Source organism: Bos mutus, chromosome 10 (assembly GCF_027580195.1).
Source record: "Bos mutus isolate GX-2022 chromosome 10, NWIPB_WYAK_1.1, whole genome shotgun sequence".
Classification (NCBI taxonomy): domain Eukaryota; kingdom Metazoa; phylum Chordata; class Mammalia; order Artiodactyla; family Bovidae; genus Bos; species Bos mutus.
The window spans coordinates 6,536,713-6,561,448 of NC_091626.1; the positions used below are offsets into that span (position 1 = coordinate 6,536,713).

At 37.1% G+C, this 24,736-nt stretch overlaps 2 protein-coding genes across 3 annotated transcripts in view; both read left to right on the forward strand.

Annotated features, from left to right (window-relative positions):
• Positions 1-17,902, forward strand: part of POLK (DNA polymerase kappa) — an 80,966-nt gene extending 63,064 nt beyond the window's left edge. For both annotated transcript variants that reach the window (XM_005890089.3, XM_070377229.1), the window contains exons 7-15: positions 2,932-3,171; positions 4,331-4,455; positions 5,312-5,478; positions 7,740-7,772; positions 11,457-11,553; positions 12,625-12,796; positions 14,518-15,468; positions 16,021-16,063; positions 16,297-17,902. In XM_005890089.3, coding sequence (XP_005890151.2) covers positions 2,932-3,171; positions 4,331-4,455; positions 5,312-5,478; positions 7,740-7,772; positions 11,457-11,553; positions 12,625-12,796; positions 14,518-15,468; positions 16,021-16,063; positions 16,297-16,381 — 1,913 coding nt within the window. In that variant the 3' untranslated portion in view covers positions 16,382-17,902. The remainder of the gene's footprint in view (positions 1-2,931; positions 3,172-4,330; positions 4,456-5,311; positions 5,479-7,739; positions 7,773-11,456; positions 11,554-12,624; positions 12,797-14,517; positions 15,469-16,020; positions 16,064-16,296) is intronic.
• Positions 17,903-20,001: 2,099 nt separating this feature from the next.
• Positions 20,002-24,736, forward strand: part of ANKDD1B (ankyrin repeat and death domain containing 1B) — a 74,395-nt gene continuing 69,660 nt past the window's right edge. The window contains 1 exon segment of the mRNA XM_070378480.1: positions 20,002-20,056. Coding sequence (XP_070234581.1) covers positions 20,002-20,056 — 55 coding nt within the window.

Here is a 24,736-nt window from a genome sequence, read left to right on the forward strand (position 1 = left end):
TGCTTCAGAGGGGACAGGCTACCATGGTTTGGGGCTCACATCTTAGGAGCAAATTTAATATGGACATCAAATCATAATTTTATCACCTTGCTTAGAGCTCTAAGGTCTCTCTCTTTAAGGGAAACATTAAACAATATAAGCAGTAAACAGTTTCTGGATGTAGAGTCTTGAAGCAAAAGGTGTTTTGCTCTTAGTAGAACTTGTTTGGGGAAGTGACACACAAAGCCTGAGATTGCTTAAAATCTTACTCTATTCCTTAACTTTTCACAAGAGAAAGGAGGGGAACCATTAAATATCAATAGTTACATTGAATCACTCCCTGAGGGTCTCCTATATTCTTGGTGTGGCATGCTCAGTCGTGTCCGACTCTTTGCAACCCCATGGGCCTGCCAGGCTCCTCTGTCCATGGGATTTTCCAGACAGGAATACTGGGCTGAGTTGCTGTTTCCTACTCCAGGGGACCTTCCGACCCAAGGATCAAACTTGCGTCTCTTGCGTCTCCTGCATTGGCAGGCTGATTCTTTACCACTGTGCACCTGAGAAGCCACCATAACAATTACTTTCACAATAAGTTATAAAAAAGTATATTGGGGCTAAGATAAGTGTTTTTATTCCCTACTAATGTTCTTTTCATTTACTGTACATCCAAACTCATTATGAGGATGTGGATTTTTAATATCTGTCATTCGTAATATGTATCTATGTACTTTCCTCTTCATGTATTTCATATTCTTAAGCAATTTAAATAGTTTAGCTTTTTTTTTCATATCTAAGTCCCTGTGGACTGGCCTTTCAGGCGTGTCTGATTTCACATTATGCCAAGAGAAGCTTTCAACAGTGAACTGGAGTCATGGCAGGTGGTTGACATAGCTTCCTCTAAAGTCCAAGGCATTTGTCTGTTGTTTGCCCCTTTTCTAAAAGGTGCAGTTTTGGAAAAGTATTGTTAACTACCATGTCTAGATAGAAATAAAATAATGATAATAATTTTATGTTTATTCTCTCTCATAAATCTGGATGGTGCTAGCCAATATAAAAAACTAAAATACTGTACCGAATACTTTTTAGCACTTGCCATCCAGATGGGATCTTTAGTATTTCAGATTATCAGAAACCTTAATTTTGCACTTTGATCATCTCAGATCAAAGGGGCTTATAAAGATATTTCTTTCAGCAAGCAAATGAGAAACCACTAGTGGTTGGTTGCAGAGCCAGGCCTCACAGAGAAGTAGACACCATTGAGCAGTGACTGAACGATGAACCTGGACGGCAGGCTTTGCTTTCTGTCATAGTGTTCCATAGTCAGCGCCTCCCCTGAGGATGCTGTGACAGAAGCTGGCGGTATAGAACATGGCAGAAGAGTCTGCAGAAGCGGGCTGTGAACGTTTCTTCCCAGACCTGCAGGTTTGCCGTAGCTCTTTACCTTGACTGCTACATGTCTAGGTGGGGAAAGTGTCCAGGTAGATGCCATTTCAACTGTGCCACAGTCTTAATCCCCTGTGAATTGCTCTGTATTTCAAAACCAGATAATGGAAAATGAACTGAAGTACATAAATAACAGCTAATTTATAATTTGAAAATAAGGCTTATTTTGTAGTGGCCTGGGAATTCAGATTTGGAAAATATCTCTGACTTAATTCATATTACATATTTAAAAATTTGATACTAATCAGGGGTCTGTCATATTATTTGTGTTATCTGTAAACTCTTTCTAAAAAACCAACTTCATTTTTTAAGTATAATGCATTTGTTTGTGTCTTGAAACTAAAAATTTAATCTTTGCTTCTGTATGTACCTTAATTTGGAAAATGTTTATGTGTAACAAAATTATGAGCTGGAGGGAGTTCCTGGGTGGTCTCGTGGTTAGGATTCAGTGCTTTGGCCGCTGTGCCCCAGGTTCAATCCCTGATCTGGGAACTGAGATCCCACAAGCCACGTGGGGCCGCTAAAAATAAAAAAGAATTATGGAATGTATCAGAAAGCTCTGTTGTTAATCTTGTTTTTATAAATTTTACACTTAAACCGATTTCTTCTCCAGTAAGCCCAGAAGGTAAAGTTCATGGATTTGTTCGTGAGGACATTTTTAGTATTGGTATAGATTTAAATGTATTTCACAGTTTAAATTCATTAAAAACGCAATAAAAAAAGAAAAAAAAAAGAGGTAATAACCAGATTAGTATTTTTGCTTTACTTTTTAATAATATTAGTCTACAGCCCTTTGGTAATAAAGGCTTCTCACCCTTAAACTTGGATCATTGTTAATCTGATTAAACCTTAAGAATTTATATATTTAACAAAATATAACTTCCAAAAATAATTTCTATTTATTTCAAATGTGCTGTTAGTAAGAGTGATACTTTATTTAAAAAAAAAAAAGTCAAAATTAAAATCAGCATCTGAAAGAATAAAATTCAGATTATTTTAACACTTGGAAAGTTCTTCCATGAATGAAGAAAATGATAAGGTTTTTTTTCTCCCCTAAAAATAAAATCTATCTTTCAGGCATAATTACTCTAGATTGCCTAATGCCTTTTCCTTATTCTTAAATTCTAACTTAAGGTTCTTTTTTCTCCTAGAGATGAGCAAAGGGAAAAAAACTTTTTTTTTTTTTTTTAAAGAAAAAAGTACTGTGAATCTAATTCCAACTCTAGTTTTCAACTAATTTTCTTCAAAAATTAGTGAATTTTACGTAAGGTATTTCTTTTTAAACTGTATACAATGGAAATGGGTGACATTCTGTTTAAGAAAAGCTTAGAATCAGTGTTTTCTTTGTTGAACAGTTAAAACTATAAATGATAATATTTCTGACCTTGGTTCTTAGAAACAAAACTAAATGAGATTTGTTTTGTCTTTAAAAAGATTGACAGAAACATAATTTATGAAGTATGTACTTCTTAGAATGAGGATGAATTACTGTTCCTGTTTACGATTTAGATAAACCAGGAAAGGAAGTTAATGAACTGAGTGAGCATGAAGGATCCATCTCTCCACTCCTTTTTGAAGATAGTCCTCCTGATTTGCAGTCCCCAGGAAATCCTTCCCAAGTGAACTTTGAAGAGCCGAATAATCCTCAAATACACCAAAACTCAATTGTTTTTGGAACATCAGCGGAGGAAGTGGTAAAGGAAATTCGTTTCAGAATCGAGCAGAAAACAACACTCACAGCCAGTGCAGGTACTTAAAAGGATATTGGTGGTTCTAAAAACTTTCAGACTAGCTAATTCAAATGTAATATTAGTAGTTTCTCATTATAAAGTGTATAGTTAACAAATTTTACTTGGCCATTTTTTAATTAACTTCTGATAGTTTACCTATTTAGAATGCTGTGAACTATAGATAAATGGGAATTAAGCAGAAACATCCATGTGTCCAAAGCAAAAACTTACCATAAAGCTCGTGTAGCTATCTTTTTCGAAACATAAAATATATTTTAATTGGTTTTGGACATAATACTTTATCAGTTTTCCCTTTGAAGACTTAACAGTACAAAAAAAGGGCCCAGCTGACCATACAAGGTATGGACAAGACAGAAAAAACACCAGCAAGCTGCATAGCAATCTAGGATCATCTGGTAAAGGGAAAAAGAGCTTTCCATATGTCAGTCACTCATGAGGATAGCTCTGAGTCTTAGTGCAGAAACAGATATTCATGAAGACCCTAGATTATTTTAACAAAGCCATATTATAATTGGGTTAGTCTTTTCTTCCTATGGCAAAGCATGAGAATAAGTAATAAATTGTAGAATGATGTGTATAAAAATTGAAATAAACTATTTATTATATTTGAATATACCTATTTCTAATTATCTTAATTATTAAGACACCTAAAATTATAAAACACCTCTCTGAAAAGTGGTGGTAATTTGCTTTGTGTGCATATAAAGTATGCACACATTTCATTATCATTGTTTCAAATATACTAGAAACCAGAATCTTTGATTTTTTTTCTTTATTTGTGTAATCTATACAAAAGATCTTTTCAAAGAGAAAGCTTTCATCCTAAATTATATTATCAATCTTTTCTATAAGACAGACTGTATTCCTACTAAATATAGTAGGAAACTAATATTATCACTTAAACTCAAAAATTAAACTTTAAGATACCATGGAGATTTAAATATTCCTCATTTCTGCTGCCACAGTAACTAATACAGTTTCCTTTCCTGAAACCATAGCAAGCCTTGGGGAGATAGAGAGTAATCAAATGCTATTTTTAAAGTAGCATTCCACATAATTTCAGATTTTTGTATTTAATTTTTTTATGTATTGTTATCACATGTTTTAAAATTATACACATCATGTTCTTTGAGTCATTGGAGTGTTGTTCTTTAAAGGCATTGCACCCAATACGATGTTAGCAAAAGTATGCAGTGATAAGAATAAACCAAACGGACAATACCAAATTCTACCTAACAGGCAAGCTGTAATGGACTTCATTAAGGACTTACCCATTAGAAAGGTGAGATTTTATATGAAATGTATCCTCTATATATACCTTCTGATTTCTGAAGAAATAGTTAAAGAGGATTAAGAAGTAGAAACTTGGAGTTATTAAAAAAAAAAAAAGTCGTGTAATGAACAGCCTAGAGTCTATAGTCAATAATATTATAATTTCTATGGGGACAGACGGTTACTAGACTTACTGTGGTGATTGACTTGTAATGTATATACATGTTGAATCACTGTGTTGTACACCTGAAACTAATGGTGTATGTCAACTATAACTTTGATTTTAAAAAATGAAAAGAGAATAAAAAGTCATTTATCCTACCATTCCCTGAGTTTGCTGCTGCTGCTAAGTCGCTTCAGTCGTGGCTGACTCTGTGCAACCCCATAGACGGCAGCCCACCAGGCTTCCCCGTCCCTGGGATTCTCCAGGCAAGAACACTGGAGTGGGTTGCCATTTCCTTCTCCAATGTGTGAAAGTGAAAAGGGAAAGTGAAGTCGCTCAGTCGTGTCTGACTCTTATCGACCCCATGGACTGCAGCCTACCAGGCTTCTCCACCATGGGATTTTCCAGGCAAGAGTACTGGAGTGGGGTGCCATTGCCTTCTCCATGCCTGAATTTATATGACCACAAAACTCTTTTATAAATGCTTTTTAAAAACTCCATGGAATTTAAAGTTTTAAATTCCCATGTAACACTAGTTTAGGAAATACGGCCACAAATTATTTAAGCCATTTTCTTGCATGACTTTTGAAACGAGGACATTATTTATACCTTTTATGAGTTATAAAAGGTATGATGAGATTATAATATCAGTTCTTACCTTAATTTTAAAATGTATTAATGATAAATGTTGATTCTCTTCTAGGTTTCTGGAATAGGAAAAGTTACAGAGAAAATGTTAAAGGCCCTTGGAATTATTACTTGTACAGAACTGTACCAACAGAGGGCATTACTTTCTCTCCTTTTCTCTGAAACATCTTGGCATCATTTTCTTCATATTTCCCTGGGTCTAGGTTCAACACACCTGGCAAGGTATCTGCACCTATAATATAATCATTCTGCTTTTTCTTTATTGTCTGCTGAAATAACAGTTTTCACCATTGAGATAGAGGCTAGAAGGAGAACATGTTTGAAATTCTTTTAGGCTAGCTCAGCTCAGAATATAATTTTTGAATTAGAGTCAAAAGATTGGATATGAGAGAAAAATGAGGAATAAAGAATCCCTCCTAGGTTGTTGGCTCTAGCAACTGGATAGATGGGTAAGAGGAATGATGGGTGCTTTCTTTTCTGAACCTGCTTTGTTCTTTGTTTAGAACATAAGAATACTGGTGGTCGGATTGTTGAGGAAGGAAAGATGGCTTATGCTCCAGTACTCACTCTTTAAGCAAGTAGATGTAATGATTCTTTGAAAAGCTTCATGAACTTCCTGCATTCTCCTCTTCTACTGAGTACATTGTGTTAGGCACCGTTCTAGGCACTGGGGATAATAGCAGTAAACAAGATGAAATACTGCCTTCATAAAGTGTGCAGAGTAGTGTGGGAAAAAGAAAGTCACCAAGTGAAGAAAGGAAGGCAGAGTAGGGGCATAGAAATTGACTTGGGAGGGTAAGAGGTGGTGCTGGCTGTACTCCTCCAGTGGCGGAGGTCTGAGGGGCCAGCCAGGCAAAGACCTCGGAGAAGAGGAAACAACTAGAGGAGAAGCCCTGTGTTTTCTCCCTGCTGCTCTTTCCTCCTGGTCTTAAAAAGAAGAATCCCAGAGCTAAAAGAGTATACTGTTTAGGGTGGGTGAAAAGAAGGCACTAAACAAGAATGAGAATTAACACTAAACTAAACTAAAAGACCCTGAGGGCAGGAGGAGAAGGGGACGACAGAGGATGAGATGGCTGGATGGCATCACCGACTCGATGGACATGAGTTTGGGTGAACTCCGGGAGTTGGTGATGGACAGGGAGGCCTGGCGTGCTGCAGTCCATGGGATCACAAAGAGTCGGACATGACGGAGTGACTGAACTAAAACTAAAAGATTACTGAGGAGGTGTATAAAATGTTTGATTAATCAGTTAAATCTGTTAAATCTTACAGAGATTGCAAGGCCTATGCTGTTGCTTTTCTCATCTTTCTGTGCTCCTCATTCTTTCGAATCCAGGTAGTTGACTTTGATGCTGAGTGGATGTAATGAAAGATAAGAGAAGGACATCACAGTACTATAAATAACCCAGTATTTGAAGATTTTGGAAAATAAAACTGTCTTCTTTATTCCAAAAATTACCCTCTTTTTATTTCCATAGTGCTTGAAAACAATATAGCTTTTAATATAACATAGCAGATATTAACCAGTGGTAGAGACGGGGGAGCCTGGTGGGCTGCCGTCTATGGGGTCGCACAGAGTCGGACACGACTGAAGCGACTCAGCAGCAGCAGCAGCAGCAGAGATGTAGATAATGCTTTTAAGTGAAACTCATGGGTAATTTTTAATAATATAAAATAGCAAACCTACTTTCCTTTCTATCCACATTCTCTGTTTCCCTAATTTGCTTTATTTTTTTAATCTCTTGTGCTTCCTACTTTCTAATCTGTTCTCTATTTTTGTGTTTGTCTGCCTCCACCAAGGTAGAAGTTTCTTAAAGGCAGTCACTTGGTCTGTTTTCTTCATTATTGTATCTCCAAGGCCTAGGACAGTATTCGATTCGTAATTGGTTCATGAAATATTTGGAAAATGAATAATCTATGTGTCATTTCAGCTTTTTGCTTCTAACTAGTCCTGGCAGAGCAGCTAGAATGCAACCTAACTAGAAGGTTCAGATTCCCAGTCATCACCCTATTGCCATAGACCACATTTTGACTGAGCTTCTACAGAGTAGTATAAGTAATAGACAGGCTAGTATTGATGTGTCCTAGGCCAGAAACTAGAAAATAAAACTGTTCAAAATTCAGTTATATCTTATAACTGAAAGCCATTATGCTACCACATTCTGTTCATTTTATCAGTTGTGAGTTTCGATATTCAGGTTTTTAATAGAAACAATTTATAATATCCTGTTTGCAGATGTGTTCTTTGATAGATATAGACTTGATCCGTCACGCATGTAATTCTATTAGCTTATCTATCTACATTCTTTGGTGATAGTTTTTAGATTAAAAAATTCACTGTATTTAATGATGTATAACTTTTAATCCAAAATATTATTGAGATCTCTAAAGGGTAGCTGATCTTAAATCATTTTGGTTGACTAAAAGTAACTCAGTGTTGTTTGGAAAGCAAATAAAAGTCTTTTTATTTTTTTCATTTCAAGGGATGGAGAGAGGAAAAGCATGAGTGTTGAGAGGTAATGTTTTATTACTAATTATTCATAATTTGTATAATTTTAAACTAATTTTTAATAAAATATCACTGAAATTTTAAAAATCTATTTGTAAACCAGATAACAATTTTCAGCAGTTGACACCCCTAAAGTAAATATTCTAGTACAGTGCTTTATTATCTTTGCTTGCTATGCTGTCAATGGGGGAAAAAAAAATTTAACTGCAGTTTTTTTTTAATGTTAGTTTTGTTCCTATTCAATGAAAACCAAGAATTTTAGGATTCCAAATCTAAATTTCTAGGTTTGTTTATAAGAAAAATAATACTCGGTAGTTAATTTAAGATATGATAATGGAAGTTCTTCCTGAAGTTCTTCAAATACTGGTAAATGACTGAAGGCACCAAATAGTAAGATCCTGATGAACGAGAGCTTAGAGGTGATCTCATTCAGTGGTTTACAATCCTGTTTGGAAGTCAGATGAAATCTTGATGGAACCTTATTGTCTTGGGATGTATGTCATTGTCTGAGAAGTCTCTCACTGACCTCCTAAAGTTCCACTAAGACATGTAAGAACCTCAGACCAAGACATCTCTGGTGGCCCAGTGGTTAGGGGTCTGCCTGCCAGTGCAGGGGACACGGGTCCCATCCTTTGCTGGGGGAGCTAATATCCCCCGTGCCACAGAGCAGCTGAGCCCATGGACTACAACTACTGAAGCCTGAGTGCCCAGAGCCTGTGTCCTACAGCAAGAGAAGCCACCGCAGCGAGAAGCCCTCACCACAACTGGAGCGTAGCCCCCACTTGCTGCAACGAGACAAAGCCTGCACACAGCGACAGCACGGCAAAAAAAAACCTTGGACCTACTGTAAGGCTGTGTTCATTTTGCACATATATTATTTGTGATCAGAAAAACTGAATAACTTTTCTAAAACAACGACCGTGAATGACTTGATAAAAATTGCTGTTTCAGGCTGTGATTTACATAAGAGCAATCAAAGGAAAGGGCTCTCCTGGTGGCTCAGTGGTAAAGAATCATCCTGCATTGCAGGACGTAAGAGATACAAGTTCAATCCTTGAGTCGGGAAGATTCCCTGGAAGAAGGCATGGCAACCCACTCCAGCATTCTTGCCTGGAGAATCCTATGGACAAAGGAGCTGGCAGGCTGCAGTCCATTGGGTCACTAAGGGACAGACAGAAGCCACTTAGTACACGTGCACGCACACACGCAGCCAAAGGAAAAGAGGGGAAAGCATTCAAATGTGAGAGAGCATTGTCCTATTTCCTATTTAATGATTTTTCCTCCTGTTTTGTCTTCTATTTTGTTATTGAGAACATTGCTTGCTGTACAAGAATATTAACTAATATTACTATTTCTTAAGAAAGGGGCAGCAAACCAATAGGAAAAAATGAACAGAGATCCAATTAGTTAATGGAAGAGAAGGTACAAATGGCTTTACAAACATGTGAAAATAATCCCAGTCTCTTATTTAAGAAGTACAGATTAAAAATGATCTGAGATAGCATTTTTCATTAATCAAGTTGGCAAAGATACACACTCCACTGGCAAAACTATGTGAGTGAAAAAGGTATTAAACTCTAAAGGAGAGTGTGCTAGTTTCTGATTAGTGGTTATGAAGGTCAGAAGTCCTAAAATTAAAGTGTCAGCAGGGTTGCATTCCCTCTAGACGCTCCAGAGCAGAATCCATTTCCTTACTAAAAGCTTCCAGAGGCCACTTGCATTCTTTGGCTCACGGCACTGTTCTCCATCTTCAGATCCCGCATTTTGTCTTTCTTTGACTCTTACCCTCCTGCCTCATAAGGAACCTAGGGATTACACTGAACCTACCTAGATAATCGAGGATCATTACCCCCATTTTAATTTGTGTAAAATCCCTTTCACCATGTAAAGTACTAGATTCTGAGAGATTAGGATTTAGACATCTTTGGGGACCATTATTTTGCCTACCACAGGGAGCAAGTGATTTTGTCTGTCAAGATATAGATACTCATGTACTTTGATCCCACTATTCTTTTTATCTAGAGATTCATTCCACGGGTGTCATCACATGTCATTTTACACGTATACGAAGTTGTGAATTGCATTTTTTTATAATAGCAAAAGGTTGGAAATAACCTAAGTTTCTACAAATAGAGGATTGGTTAAATGATCTTACATATTTAAATTAGGATATCATGCTGCCATATAAAGGGCTTCCCTCGTAGCTCAGCTGGTAAAGAATCTACCTGCAATGCAGGAGACCCTGGTTCAATTCCTGGGTCGGGAAGATCCCCTGGAGAAGGGATAGGCTACCCACTCCAGTATTCTTGGGCTTCCCTGATGGCTCAGCTGGTAAAGAATCTGCCTGCAATACAGGAAACCTGGGTTCGATCCTAGGGTCAGGAAGATCCCCTGGAGAAGGGCATGGCAACCCACTCCAGTATTCGCCTGGAGAATCCCATGGACAGAGGAGCCTGGTGGGCTGCAGTCCATGGGTTCACAAAGAGTTGGACACGACTGAGCAACTAAGCACAGCACAGCACAACTGCCATATAAAAATGAGGAAATTATTTACTTACAGGGAACTCACCAGGATGAATGAGAAAAGTAAAATGGTAAACAATGTCTGATGTTTTACTATTTATATAGGGGAAGTGTTTGCTCATTTATAAAAGTATGCTGCTGTGGCTACTGCTGCTAAGTCGCTTCAGTCGTGTCCGACTCTGTGCAACCCCATAGACTGAAGCCCACCAGGCTCCCCCGTCCCTGGGATTCTCCAGGCAAGAACACTGGAGTGGGTTGCCATTTCCTTCTCCAATGCAGGAAAGTGAAAAGTGAAAGTGAAGTCGCTCAGTCATGCCCGGCTCTTAGCAACCCCATGGACTGCAGCCTACTAGGCTCCTCTGTCCATGGGATTTTCCAGGCAAGAGTACTGGAGTGGGGTGCCATTGCCTTCTCTGTTATAAAAGTATAACATACTTTTTATATGCACACAGTATTCTGATGAATAAACAATAAATAGGAAGCTGGCAGTGTTGGTTGCCACTGGGAAGGAGAACTGAGTTGCTGTGGGCAACTGGGTGAGAAGGGGCACTTTTCACTGAATGGACTCTTCAGGATTTGCTCAGGGTTTTTTACTGGTTATGCTGCTTTCTCTTTAGTGTCTTCCTCTTTTTCATTAATATGACCTTCAACACTCTTGTGCAAATGAACTCACAAGTTCTACATTTAATCTTACCAGCTCATTTCCAATTGTCTATTAAACAACTTTATATAGGGGCCATGAACCAACCCCATAAAATCTACTTGAAGATAATTCTCTTCAGACAATATTCATGCAATAATTGGAATGATGTTCTCATTTGTACTTTCTTAAGACAGTCCTCTGTAACAGTCTGTATACCAATATATCCTAATGTTTTGTAAGTTCTTGGGGCATTATCCTTATATGTTGGTGACTTCAATCATCTTTTAAAATACATTTTAGAGAACAAATGTACGTTTGCTAATCAGTTTAGCTATAAATAATCTCCCATTATTTAGGAAGATCTTGAATATTTTTACTTAATTATATCTTAGTACATCTGAAAACTTTATTCAGTTCTATAGAAAATATATCTTAATGCTAGGCCATTTACATGTAGTGTATCATTTCTAAATTATCCTGAATTGTAGTTTACTTTGTGCACCCAAATCATTCTTCTCTTTGTAGGACATTCAGTGAGATAAGTAAAGCAGAAGAACAGTACAGCTTGTGCCAAGAACTTTGCAGTGAACTTGCTCAAGATCTACAGAAAAAAGGACTTAAGGTACTTCATTTTTATATGGTATTCTTAGTTTTCTAAATTTTTAATAATAAAAAGCAACCTTAAACTGAGAGTTAGATTTTGCATTTAAAAACAAATTGGGATATATCAAAAGAGTTCTTATCCTCAGTAGAGACAAATTGAATTCTAACCCTTATCTGAAACCTGTGATGAGATCATTTTATGAGGAGCAACTTACAAGGCTGGAGTGACTCCAATATATTTCCAGAGGAGTTTGTATTACATTGGGAGTACATTTGAATAAGTTCAAAATCAGAGTTATATTGGCAGTAAACAATAAGGCAAAGAGAAGGATTTCTCTAGAACTGTACTTTTTTAAATGCCTTTCCAATTATCCTTTAATGTCATCGTCAGGTAGACAGTGACCTTGTGGAATAGGCATTTTGTTTCAAGGCCTTAATCCAGGTTGCTTAATACATTGAGAACAAAACCTGGAAGTCTTTGAACTCTGTGTTTTATAATCTTCACTCATAACAACCTATGTTTAATATTTTTCCAACACTCTCAAAACAGAGGTGGAGTTATTACAAAGTGTAATACAAAAGCATTAAAAAGGTATTGCAAAGAAAGGGCCATCTAATGAATATTTTCTTATAATTCTTCTCTATTATACCTTAAATATAAAGAGAGTTCTTTTTAAAAAAAACTTTAAATAAACTTTTCATTTTAGACTCATTTCAGATTTATAAAATAGTTACAGAGAAAATAGAGACTTCCAGTATACCCAGTTTCCCTCATTATTAACATCTTATATTATCATAGTGTACATTTCTACAGTACAGAATAAAGTTAACAGAAATGACCAGTTAACTTTGCCCTTTATATAAAAGTCTTTCATAAAAGATCAGTTGGGGAGGAAAATGGGATTTTTAGATTACTTATGGATTTTACTTATTCTTTATGACTATATTCATTACCATGTTTTGTAAATAATTGATTATATGTCCATACTCTCTGTACATAAGAGACCTTTCTGAATTTTTCTAACATGTAAAAAACTTTTTTTCTAGAAGTTAAAGAGCTATATAAAATAATATATTCTGTTTGTTACAGGGTAGAACTGTTACCATTAAGCTAAAGAATGTGAATTTTGAAGTAAAAACTCGTTCCTCTACAGTTTCAACTGTTGTTTCAACTGCAGAAGAAATATTTGTTATAGCTAAAGAACTGCTAAGAACAGAAATTGATGCTGATTTTCCACAACCCTTGAGATTAAGACTTATGGGTATAACTTTTACTGTTTTTCCTTAAAATCTGCAAGACATTTCCTGAGAGTCAATTTGAAAAATAGTCTCACCTCCATTTTATTTCTTGAACCCATTCAGGGAGTTGTATTTCTTCTACTTTCATTTTTCTTGATACTTAGAACCTGATACACGTGAAGCCATGATCACTAGTTTAATTCCTGTAAGAATCAGTTAGAGTCATTCTTTTCCTTCAATACTTACTGAAATCCTTGGGGTTAGGCATTTTTCAAAATTTTGAACTTCAGATTTTAGAAAGCAAATTCAGTACATGTTGAGTATATTGTGTAATACTCTTTTGGGATCTGAGGCAGCACTTTATGATCAAACATTTTATTATTTCTGTAGCAAAACAAAAAATATTCACACTGAGTTGTAAAGACTCTAAATAGCTTCACATCAATCTTGTCATCAGTTAACCATTTGTTGCTGACAATTTTCAGAGCTTTTAGATTTCGGAATTACAGATAAAGGATTGTGGCACTATAAAACCACATTTCTAGCCATCATGGGGTAAAAAAGACAAACAAACCACGTTTCCAAAGTGAACAAGTGAGAGAATGTTGGCACTCAGATGCCAACTTTACTGCTTGGGGGTCGTCAGCCATACTTTCACATGTGAAAGATAGCACACGTGGAAGTCAATTTGAATATAGTACGTTAACTAAAAGAGCTAGAGTAGATGTTAATAGCAGCTTTATTTATAATTCCCAAAACTTGAAGCAACCAAGATGTCTTCCAATAGTAGGTAAATGGAAATTGTGGTACATCCAGACAACAGAATATTATTCAGCACAGAAAAGAAGTGATCTATTGGGATAGAGGATGGGGGAGAAGAAAGGAAAGGAAATGAGCTGTCAAATGATGAAAAGACATGGAGGAAACTTAGATGTATGTTTTTAACTTAAAGAACCAATGTGAAAACACTACAATACTGTATGATTCCAATACAGAAATGCTGGATAAAGCAAAATGGTAGAGATCTGAAAAGATCAATGGTTGTCAAGGGTGGGGGGAGGGAGGAATAGGCAGAGCACAGAGGATTTCTAGGGCAGAGAAACTATTCTGTATGATGCTATAATGGTAGACACATGTCCTTATACCTTTGTTAAAATCCAGACTGTGCAACACCAAGAGTGAGCCGTGATGCAAACTGTGGACTATGAATAACAATGTCATGTCAGTGTAGGTTCATTGGTGGTAACAGCTGTTCCACTCTGGCGAAGGATGTTGATCGTGGAGGAGTTTGTGCATGTGTGGTCGCAGGGTATATATGAGAACTCTCTGTACTTTCTACTCAGCTTTGCTGAGAATCTAAAATTATTCTAAAAAATAGAGCCTATTGCAAAAAAGGAGCTAAAGAATCAATGCAATTGGCTCCAATTAGTTACTCGGTATTTAATGGTATTGTGAGTCAGATATTAATGGAAAGACCTATATATATAGGTCTTTCCATTAATGCTAACTCCAATAGATACTTACTATTTAGTATACCCAGCATTATGAAGAGAGTAAATTTCTGTTCATAATACCACCTTTGGGAAAGTATCTAATTCAGAGAATATGCAGTGTTGCTTATTATTTTTGGCTAAACAGGCCTTTTAATAAGTGTCACAATACTGTTACGCAAAATGTCTATGCTTTACAGTTGAGTTGGTTTTGTTGAATTGGAAATGGATTAATTCTGGTTGGTTTAATTTAGGGGTGCGGCTCTCTGGTTTTCCCAATGAAGAGGAGAAGAAACACCAACAAAGGAGCATTATTGGCTTCTTACAGCCTGGAAACCAAGCCCTTTCAGCCACCGGGTGTATATTAGAGAAAACTGACAAAGATCAGTTTCTAAAACCTGCACAAATGTCTCATAAGAAGAGTTTCTTTGATAAAAAACGATCTGAAAGGAAAGCGAGCCCCCAAGACACATTTACATGTGAAACCGTAAATAAACAAAGTTTGCAAACATCACAGTCATTCCAGGTTTTAAACAAGAAGATGAGTGAGAATTTAGAAACAGAGGAGAAATCACATAGCTGTCAGACATTTACCTGTCCTGTCTGCTTTAGGGAGCAAGGAAGCGTCAGTCTGGAAGCCTTTAATAAACATGTAGATGCATGTCTTGATGGACCTTCCATCAGTGGAAACTCCAAAATGTCCTCGTGTTCACACGCTTCCTCTACAGAAGTAAACGAGAAAGAAAATGTATGTGATTCTGTCTCTCTCTGTGAGAAGCAGGGTTATGAAACCCACCAGAAGAATACAGAGATCACGTCAGTAGATCCTATAGAGCTGGTAGAGACTACCGGTAAACCATCAAATACAGAAGATATAAGTGCTTTAAGTAATAAGCCCAGTGAAGAGGAATGTTCTGGTCTTTCAAGCAAATTATTTAATATGGATCCTCAGAATTCTTGTACTGTTTCATTGGAAAATGAAGATGTTGGGTCATTAAGAAGGCAAGAATCCCAACCTAATTTATATGAAGTAATCAGTGACCAAGTTCTAGTTTGTCCTGTTTGTAACCTAGAACAAAAGACTTCAGATCTTACCCTATTCAATGTGCATGTAGATGTTTGCTTAAATAAAGGCATTATCCAGGAACTGAGAAAGGATAAGATTAATCCATGTAACCAACCCAAAGAAAGCGCCAAAAGTACTGGTGAGTTTATGGGTTTTTTTTAAAGAGCTTGATTTTCTAGGAATGCTTTATTAAAATTCAGATTGCTATTAAATCTAAAACATATACCTTTAAAGGGATAGTTTGTGTATGTTGCCACTTAGGAAAATGTTAGTTACCTTACCATAGGCTAGAATTAGCTGAAGCCATTAGATTTGAAATTTGGGGAAATCTTTGGTTTAGGCTTGCCTTAGCACAGAGTGAACTTAAAGATTTAGGGAACTGAGTGATCTGATCCAAAAAGAAACTCCTTTAGAGAACGTTTGCCAAGGCACAGTGGTAAATTAACTGTAATTATATGGCCAGAAAGCCTCTTTAACTTGTTTTCTGGTAGTTCTGACTTTGACCCAGCTTCCAAATTAGCTGCAATACTAATGAAATAAGTAAATTACAAAGAAATTATTTATAAATTCAAACTATGTAATCCTAAAGAGATTTTTATTATCTTTAATCAGTTAACTTTAACTCTTTAAATCTTTAGAAACCGTTTTTACTATTTCATGTTATTCATTATGCATTATCTTCCCTCTAAAGATAACTCAGGCAAAGCGCAGAAGACTGGAAACAAAACAAAAAGGTATGGCTAATTTGAGTTTTAATAAAGCTAGCCATGAAATTGTTATATCTTGAGGCCTGATTTTTAGGAAATGTAAAAATTTGCTTTTATAAATCAATAGTAAAAGTTTTAAAATCACTTATTTGCATAAGCAATTTTAAAAATCTCTCCATGCGTTTAATTTTGTGCTTTTCTGTTGTTGTTATTGTTTTTCTTCGTGTGTATTATTAATCACATGTTCTGTTTTATTCCAGGCCAGGATTGATGACAAAGTACTCAGCATCAAAGAAAACAAAACCAAACAATCCCAGACACACTCTTGATGTATTTTTTAAATGAATGTTGAACATTTTATCAATTTTTGATTGAAACTTGTTATTTTATAATAACTGAATGTATTCTTCCCTGTTTCAAGCTTACAGATTCATTTAGTGAAAAGCAAGTACAATAATCCCTTTGTATAAATTTGGAATATATACTAATTTACTTCTGTATACTTCTTTTGATAACAATGAGAATTTCACTTTCAGTTATACTTCAGTTAGATAATTCTGTTAGAAATAATTTTCAAATGAAAAGTTGGGAATGAGATCAGGAACTGATTTCTTTATTATGTTTTATAGTGAATATAAAAACATATATTTATAAGGGCTTTCGGAGGTTCAGATAAAACTATCAGAGCATAAGAATTTTTAGCACTTAACCACTTTGTTGGCACTGGATGCTCTGCTTGATCTTAGTATCTTCTACAACTTTGAATAATTATTTTTAGCTCCTAGTATCTTCAGATACCTCATGAGAATTCGTTACTAGTATTTATCATAAGTTCTATGAAGAGTATTGGCTTAGCAGAGTTAGCCTGCATGCTTTTGTTACCTTCAGGAAAATAATATCACAGTGTTATTTTCTGTGTTAAAAGAACTTTTGTTTAAAATATGATTATTCATTTTATTTTTTTAATTTAAAATTTCTTTGTCCAATGAATAAGCACTTATTCACTTTAAAAAATATTTAAGATTCAAGGTCATTATTTTCTTATCTAAGACTTTTAAATGGCAATATTTCATTTCTTGGCAGTTGTATTTGTACTTTACACAGATCTGTAAAAAAAAGAATAAATTGTACACTATTTTTATCATGATCTTCTAGAGAAGAATGTGCAATTCAAAAGATTAATGTGTTTTAAAACACCTCATTTATCTTAGTTCTTTTTCTATCATGTTTTTATTAATATTCGTGAAAGAAGACAGCTTAACAATTGTTAGCTTAAGTAGTTGCTCCAAATGCTTTCATGGTATCAAGAGTTTTTATGAAAAACAAAACAATTATTTAATAGAAACATGCAAATGGGACCCATTGTCTATTACTGCTTTAAGGAACTGAATCTTATATTCTCATATTTTTGTTTCTTCTTTTCGTATTTTATAGCTCATTACCTAATTGTATAAGGACATAATGTTTTAGGAATAGTGTAAATTAGGATCTCACACAACCTTTGGCCACAGTGGTAATTTGACTTTAAATAACTAGATAGTTTAAAATTAGGCTTAGTGTTTATTAGAATACCAATTTCATGCCTAATATTATTATATGCTATGATGAATATCTAGTTATAGAACTGCGATTCTTGATTATGTGATTTGCTTACATTAATTCTCTACAAAATTAAGTTCAGTGAAGCACTGATGTAATGTATTGAAAAGTAAATAACACCATATTCTTTTCTATTTTGTTTCAAGTTTATTTTTATTGATTTTTCAACATTAGAGTAAATACTAAATTATTTTCATTTAGATTATTCATTTAATGAAATGCTATCATTTAGTAATATTTAATAAAAATTTAAAATGAAACTTTAAATGTTTAATTTTTTAGCAATAGAAATGCTTTCCTTACTTTTCCACTCTTTTCCTACCTCTGTTATTTTCAGTCTTATTTTCTTTGCCCAGAATTTTTTCCACATCCTTTTCTGTTTTATCTAATAATCCAACTCATTTTATTATAATTTTATTTGGGGGACATTAAAAAAACACAGCAAAACCACAAAGAATAAGCACCTATAATCTTACCTATGTGGAGGGTGACAATATAGCGAGCCACTTGGGAGAACACATTTGCAACACATATAATTTACAGAATACTAGTATCCAGAATGTATATAATCCAGAATACACAAATGATTCCTGTGAATCAGTAAGAAAAAGACAACCAATAGAAATTTGGTCAAAAGCCTTAAAGTGGCACTTTACATAGAAATCCAGGTGTCCAAGAAACATGAAAACATCCTCAGCCATTTTAGTAATGGGAAAAAAACCTCAAAGAGATATTATAACACCTCTCCCAGATTCATAAGAATGAAAAGATCTAATGATATTGTTTTGGTGATGATGTGGAGCAATATGAACTCCTTAAAAAAAAAAAGGAAAGAAATTTAATTTAATTCTTTATATGGCTGTGCCGGGTCTTAGTTGCAGCACTCAGGATCTCAACCTTCATTGCAGCACATGGAATCTGTATTTGCCGCAAGCGGCATGTAGGATCTAGTTCCCTGACCGGAAAGGGAACCCAGGCCCGCTGTGTTAGGAGCTCGGAGTCTTAGCCACTGGACCACCAGGGAAGTCCCTATGAACTCTTACTTTGAAAACAACCTCTTTGGAAAACAGTCGGCCCTTTAGCAACTCTGAAGATGTGTATACTCGATGTGTAACTGCACTCCTGTATATATGCTGGTTATCTTCCATTTGCCCTCCTGACTTATTCTGTGCCCTTCATTCTGCGCTATGTCCAATGAGGCATCATGGCAGCAAGAAGCCACTGCAGAAGGTTTCAAGGAAAAACGATGAGGTTGGGTATTTATTCTCTCATATAGCTTTCTGATAATGATTCTCTCATATATTTTTCACTTTCATGCACTGGAGAAGGAAATGGCAACCCACTCCAGTGTTCTTGCCTGGAGAATCCCAGGGACGGGGGAGCCTGGTAGGCTGCCGTCTATGGGGTCGCACAGAGTCGGACACGACTGAAGCGACTTAGCAGGAGAAGTAGCAGCATAGCTTTCTGAAGCTGGTTAAGCCCCTTGAACAAAGGTCACAACCTCTTCATATGTCATTCTCTGCTCTCTCCCTCTCCAGGCTCTGACAATCCCTTTCTTACCCTCACCCTTTCACCCTACAAGGTGGCAATAGAGTCTTGCCCTTATTAGCCCTCAGGTGCTGCCCTATCTTTTGTGCTTTCCTCACACCCTGCCCAGGTGGCACTCGTGGTAAAGAACCCGCCTGCCAATGCAGAGAAATAAGAGATGCAGTTGGATCCCTGGGTTGGGAAGACCCCCTGGAGGAGGGCATGGCAACCCACTCTGGTATTCTTGCCTGGAGAGTCCCATGGACAGAGGAGCCATGGGGTCACAAAGAGTCTGATAGGACTGAAGCAACTTAGCACAACACACACAAGCTGCCCACGCTTTTGTAAATGGTCCCCTTTTAAAAACTCATCTCAAAATACAAGGTTTTTTTCTTTTTTTCCCTGCCAGGACCATAACTGATACAATGTCTTGGGGTAACTATTGAACATGTTTTTAGGAAGCATTTGCAAGGTTACACATAGCAGCACTGCAATAACCAAAAAATATGGAAATAAGCCTAATAGTCAACATTGGTAGAAAGGCTAAATTCTACCATTGCATTTTCATGTATATTCAAACAATAGAATTCTACACATTAGTGAAAATGAAAGAACAGGTAATCAGAAGGTGGGTGGATATCACAAACGTAATGTGCAGCAACAGAAGCAAGTCATAGAAGGATGCCAACAGCAAGATTCCAGGCATGTAGTTAAAAACAGTGTATAGCACTTTAAGAATGTATTCATATAAATCAAATTATAAAGAGAACTAGGTACATTATTGTCCCCGAGATAGAATAATGACTTTCTGTGGGGAGAAAAGGGGATGTGATTGAGCAATGCACGTGGAGCTGCTGAAACGCTGTCAGCGCTCTCTTGTCTTAGGTGGTGACTGTGGGTGTTTACTTCTAAAATATTATTTAAATTGTACATATATATTTTATACACTCTTGTTCATAAATGACCTATATCACAAGTTTTTAAAAAAAAGTCAGAAACTTCTTTCTTTATTGAGGTGAAATTTTCCTCCATCTCTGCAGGTATTTGCCTCGATCAAGAAAAGGTACATTTCTCTCTGCTAGGACTGTGCTGAACACAGCAAGAAAGAGCCATCCCTTGTCAACATTTTCACTTTTTCTCCTAACATTTCCCCCAATGCTACAGCCACAGCAGCATTTGGTCTACTCTCCAGTGTCAAATTGTCAAAGTTGGCCAAATATTTTATCATCTCCAAACAAATCACCATCTTTCCAGCCTATGATATGCGTCCCCGTTCCTCAAAGTCCCTCCCTTAAACACTAAGTCAGTTCTGTATATTGGGTTTTATTTCAGCACCCTACTTTTTAGCATCACTTCAGAATTTCATTTCAGCTGTGAGTTATAGAAACCCAATCTGTCTCTTAAAAAAATCAGTTCTAGTTTTCCCATGAAACATGAATTTCATTGGTTAGCATTAGCTCAGTAGTTCAAAGATGGGTTCACAGTCTAATTTTCTTGGCCTCACATGGCCAGCTTCTGGTCACAAAATGGGTGGGCTTTTCCATGTCCAGCCTTACACATGAGTTCAGGTAGGAAGACAAGGAAGTGAAAAGGATAAAAGGGCAATGATAAAGGACTCCCACTTTAAGGAGCTTTCCTGGAAGCCCTACGTAACAATTTCCACTCCATCTCATTGGCCAAACTGTCACATGGCTTCCTGATACTAAAGGGAACCTGGAAATGTAATTTTTAGCAAGACACATTGCTGCTGCTGCTGCTGCCAAGTCACTTCAGTCGTGTCCGACTCTGTGCAACCCCATAGACGGCAGCCCACCAGGCTCCCCCGTCCCTGGGATTCTCCAGGCAAGAACACTGGAGTGGGTTGCCATTTCCTTCTCCAATGCATGAAAGTGAAAAGTGAAAGTCAAGTCGCTCAGTCGTGTCCGACTGCAGCCCACCAGGCTCCTCAGTCCATGGGATTGTCCAGGCAAGAGTATTGGAGTGGGGTGCCATTGCTACATCCAAACAAAAGCAGGTTCTGTTAGTAAACTGTGTCTCACCTATAAAAAACTATATAAATCATACCATTTAGTGGTGAAATTTTAGAAGCTCTTCTTAAGAATAACACAAGGGTATCTGTTGTTTTGCTGCAGTCAATTCAATAAATAAGATGAATTAAAAACTGGAAACAAAAATAAAACTTTATGTCAGATGTGTTTGTATTTTTTAAAATCTACATTTAATAAAGGAGTTCAAGGTTATGGCTACAATATCAATGTACAAAATCAGGAGCATTCCTATACAACAAAATAGCAAATTAGGACATGTAGTAAATATAATCTCTTTCATGATAATAATCTATAAGGGACCTATAGGGTCTGGGGAGGTAGGGAGGTGGTGTCATCTATCAGAATTTGTTGAGTACTTTAAAACTGCCAAGTATTACTGAAGGACAAACAGTATGTCTGAGTAAATTAAAGAGTGATCCTAGTCAGGAAGAATAGCTATTTTATTTTATTTTTTTTATTTTTAGTTTTTTTAGAATAGCTATTTTAAAGATAACTGCTGCTACTGCTGCTGCTAAGTCGCTTCAGTCGTGTCCGACTCTGTGCGACCCCATAGACGGCAGCCCACCAGGCTCCCCCGTCCCTGGGATTCTCCAGGCAAGAACACTGGAGTGGGCTGCCATTTCCTTCTCCAATGCATGAAAGTGAAAAGGGAAAGTGAAGTCGCTCAGTCGTGTCGACCCTCAGCGACCCCATGGACTGCAGCCTTCCAGGCTATTCTCCCCTAATTCTGTAAGTTCAGTAAAACTCAAAACTTCTCATGTTTTTTCTTGGAAGTTGTTAAGTAGGTCCTAAATTTTATATGGAAGAGCAAAGGCCCAAGAATAACAAGGTAGAACGACAGGCCCTAGTACATGTCAACATTTATTAAAAAGCTGTTGTAATTAATACCACATACTAATAGAGTAGTACTGCTACGACTAAATTGGAAAGACTGATGCGGAAGCTGAAGCGCCAATATTTTGGCCAATTGATGCGAAGAGCTGACTCATTGGAAAAGACCCTGATGTTGGGAAAGATTGAGGGCAGGAGGAGAAGGGGGTGGCAGAGGATGAGATGGTTAGATAGCATCACTGACTCCATGGACATGAGCTTGAGCAAACTCCAGGGGACAGTGAAGGACGGGGAAGCCTGATGTGCATGGAGTTGCAAAGAGTTGGACACAACTTGGTGACTTAACAACAGCAACAATAGAGTAGTATTGGCATGGATATATACATTTTAGACAACTCAGTACAAAAAGTATCTGCTATTTAATGAACCGTGCCTGAGGTGCTGCTGTCCATGTGGTTGCAAAGAGTCAGACACAACTTAGCGACTGAACAAACAAACTGTGCCTAAACTCTGACCTTCCGACTGATTGCTCAGCTTTTCCTGCTCTAAACCATTTTGTGCAATTATTGCACATTAGCCACAAATGACGTTTTCATAATGTCACCATTATGTTAGACACAAAAGATGTCAAAAGCTCTCAGCTCTGTCCAGGATCAGCGGGAGTTGAGAAGAAAGAATTTTCAGCATATGATAATTTCTGTGGTGCAAACGGGCTTCCCTGGTGGCTCGGCGATAAAGAAAACACCTGCAGTGCAGGAGACACTGGTTCGATCCCTGGGTCAGGAAGATCCCCTGGGGAGGAGAACATGGCAACCCACTCCAGTATTCTTGCCTGGAGAATCTCATGGACAGAGGAGCCTGGCAGGCATAGAGTCGGACACGACTGAAGTGACTGAGCACGCATGCATGTGCAAATACCATGACAGATTTCAAGCTATTGACATGATGTCAATCAGTTCACAAAATTCCTAAAAATTTAACAATCAGCTTTTGGTTGCCAGTACAAATGAGCTCCTACAAATCACTGTCCCTGGCGCACACTAAACTCAGGTTTGACGTTCAAGGACACTGAAGTCACACAGCATAGCTTGTAGTTTCCTCAATAAGCCAAGCTGCTTCTCCCTTCTGGTTTAATGTCAGTTGCTCCCTCTGTCCAGAATGTGCTTCCTGAATGCCCCTTTGCCCTCTGCATACACAGTAAACATACATGACCATTCATCAAAAGACAATTAGCCCAAGGATCACTGTTCAGCCCAGGGACCACTTTCAGGAAATGGTCCCTGCGCTCTAGGAAAACTGATCAGTCACTCCTTTGTGCCCCTGTTTCTGAAATGTTCTTTGCTGTGACTTTGCTGTGGTCTCTCTCTACTGGGTTGTAGGCTGCTAGAGATGCTTTCTCTGATCTCTGAACACTAAGCATGAAGTACAAAGCCTGGCACTTAGCAGACGTTAACTATTATTTGTTGACATATAAATGAATAAATAATATTTGTCCAAAGACTGATGTCTATTACTATCTTACCATATTTTCTTTGGAAAGACAGGGTGATGGCTGACATAGATGGCTGCACTCAAGCTGGGTCATAGGGATGGACATTCCAGGAACAGAGAACTGCACTTCTTCCCCTTTATTGGGTAGTGGCTTGTTTTAGAAATGGTTTATTACTCTGTTCTTTCAAGGTAGCTTGGAAATATTTGGTAAAAGGCTCAGATTATGACCATTAACTTAGGGCTTTAAAAAAATGCTTTTTGAGGAAATTTCTCATTTTGAAAAGTGTATCTGGTGCTGATTTTTTTCCCCCATTTTGAAAAACAATTATATGTTAGAGCATCCCCGGTGCTGGTAGGATGTCCGTGAACTTCACAGAGAGGTGGCGTTTATACCCCTGGAGCAAAAACTGGGTTTTTTTGTTGGATCATTAAGGGATAATCACCTTTGCTTTGTAATACACAGTTGAATTACCAGTGTTCAAGAAAAACTCAAGTGATATTATAGGGAGTATTGAAAACATGATCACATTTATTAAATCATAATATTGGACTGTTCCCCTTACAAGTGTGAGGTAATTTATTTTCTAAAATTGCTGCTATCTACAGAAGGCTCAGGGAGACAGAAGATAATTCAGAGGCAAATAGTTTTCACCCTTTCCATCTAATCGCAGTCTCTTAAGTTTGTCATTATTGCAAACTCATATATACCTACGTGTACATATGCACAGATGCACATGCACCACATGAATATGTGTGTATATACCTACTTTGTTTTGGGGGACTCCAAAATCACTGCAGATGGTGACTGCAGCCATGAAAACGCTTGCTCCTTGGAAGAAAAGTTATGACCAACCTAGACAGCATATTAAAAAACAGAGACATTACTTTGCTGACAAAGGTCCGTCTAGTCAAGGCTATGGTTTTTCCAATAGTCATGTACAGTTGTGACAGTTGGACTATAAAGAAAGCTGAGTGCTGAAGAATTGATGCTTCTGAACTGTGGTGTTAGAGAAGACTCTTGGACTGCAAGGAGATCCAACCAGTCCATCCTAAAGGAAATCAGTCCTGAATATTCATTGGAAGGACTGATGCTGAAGCTGAAACTCCAATACTTTGGTCAACTGTTGCGAAGAACTGACTCATTGGAAAAGACTTTGATGCTGGGAGGGATTGGGGGCAGGAAGAAGGGGACGACAGAGGATGA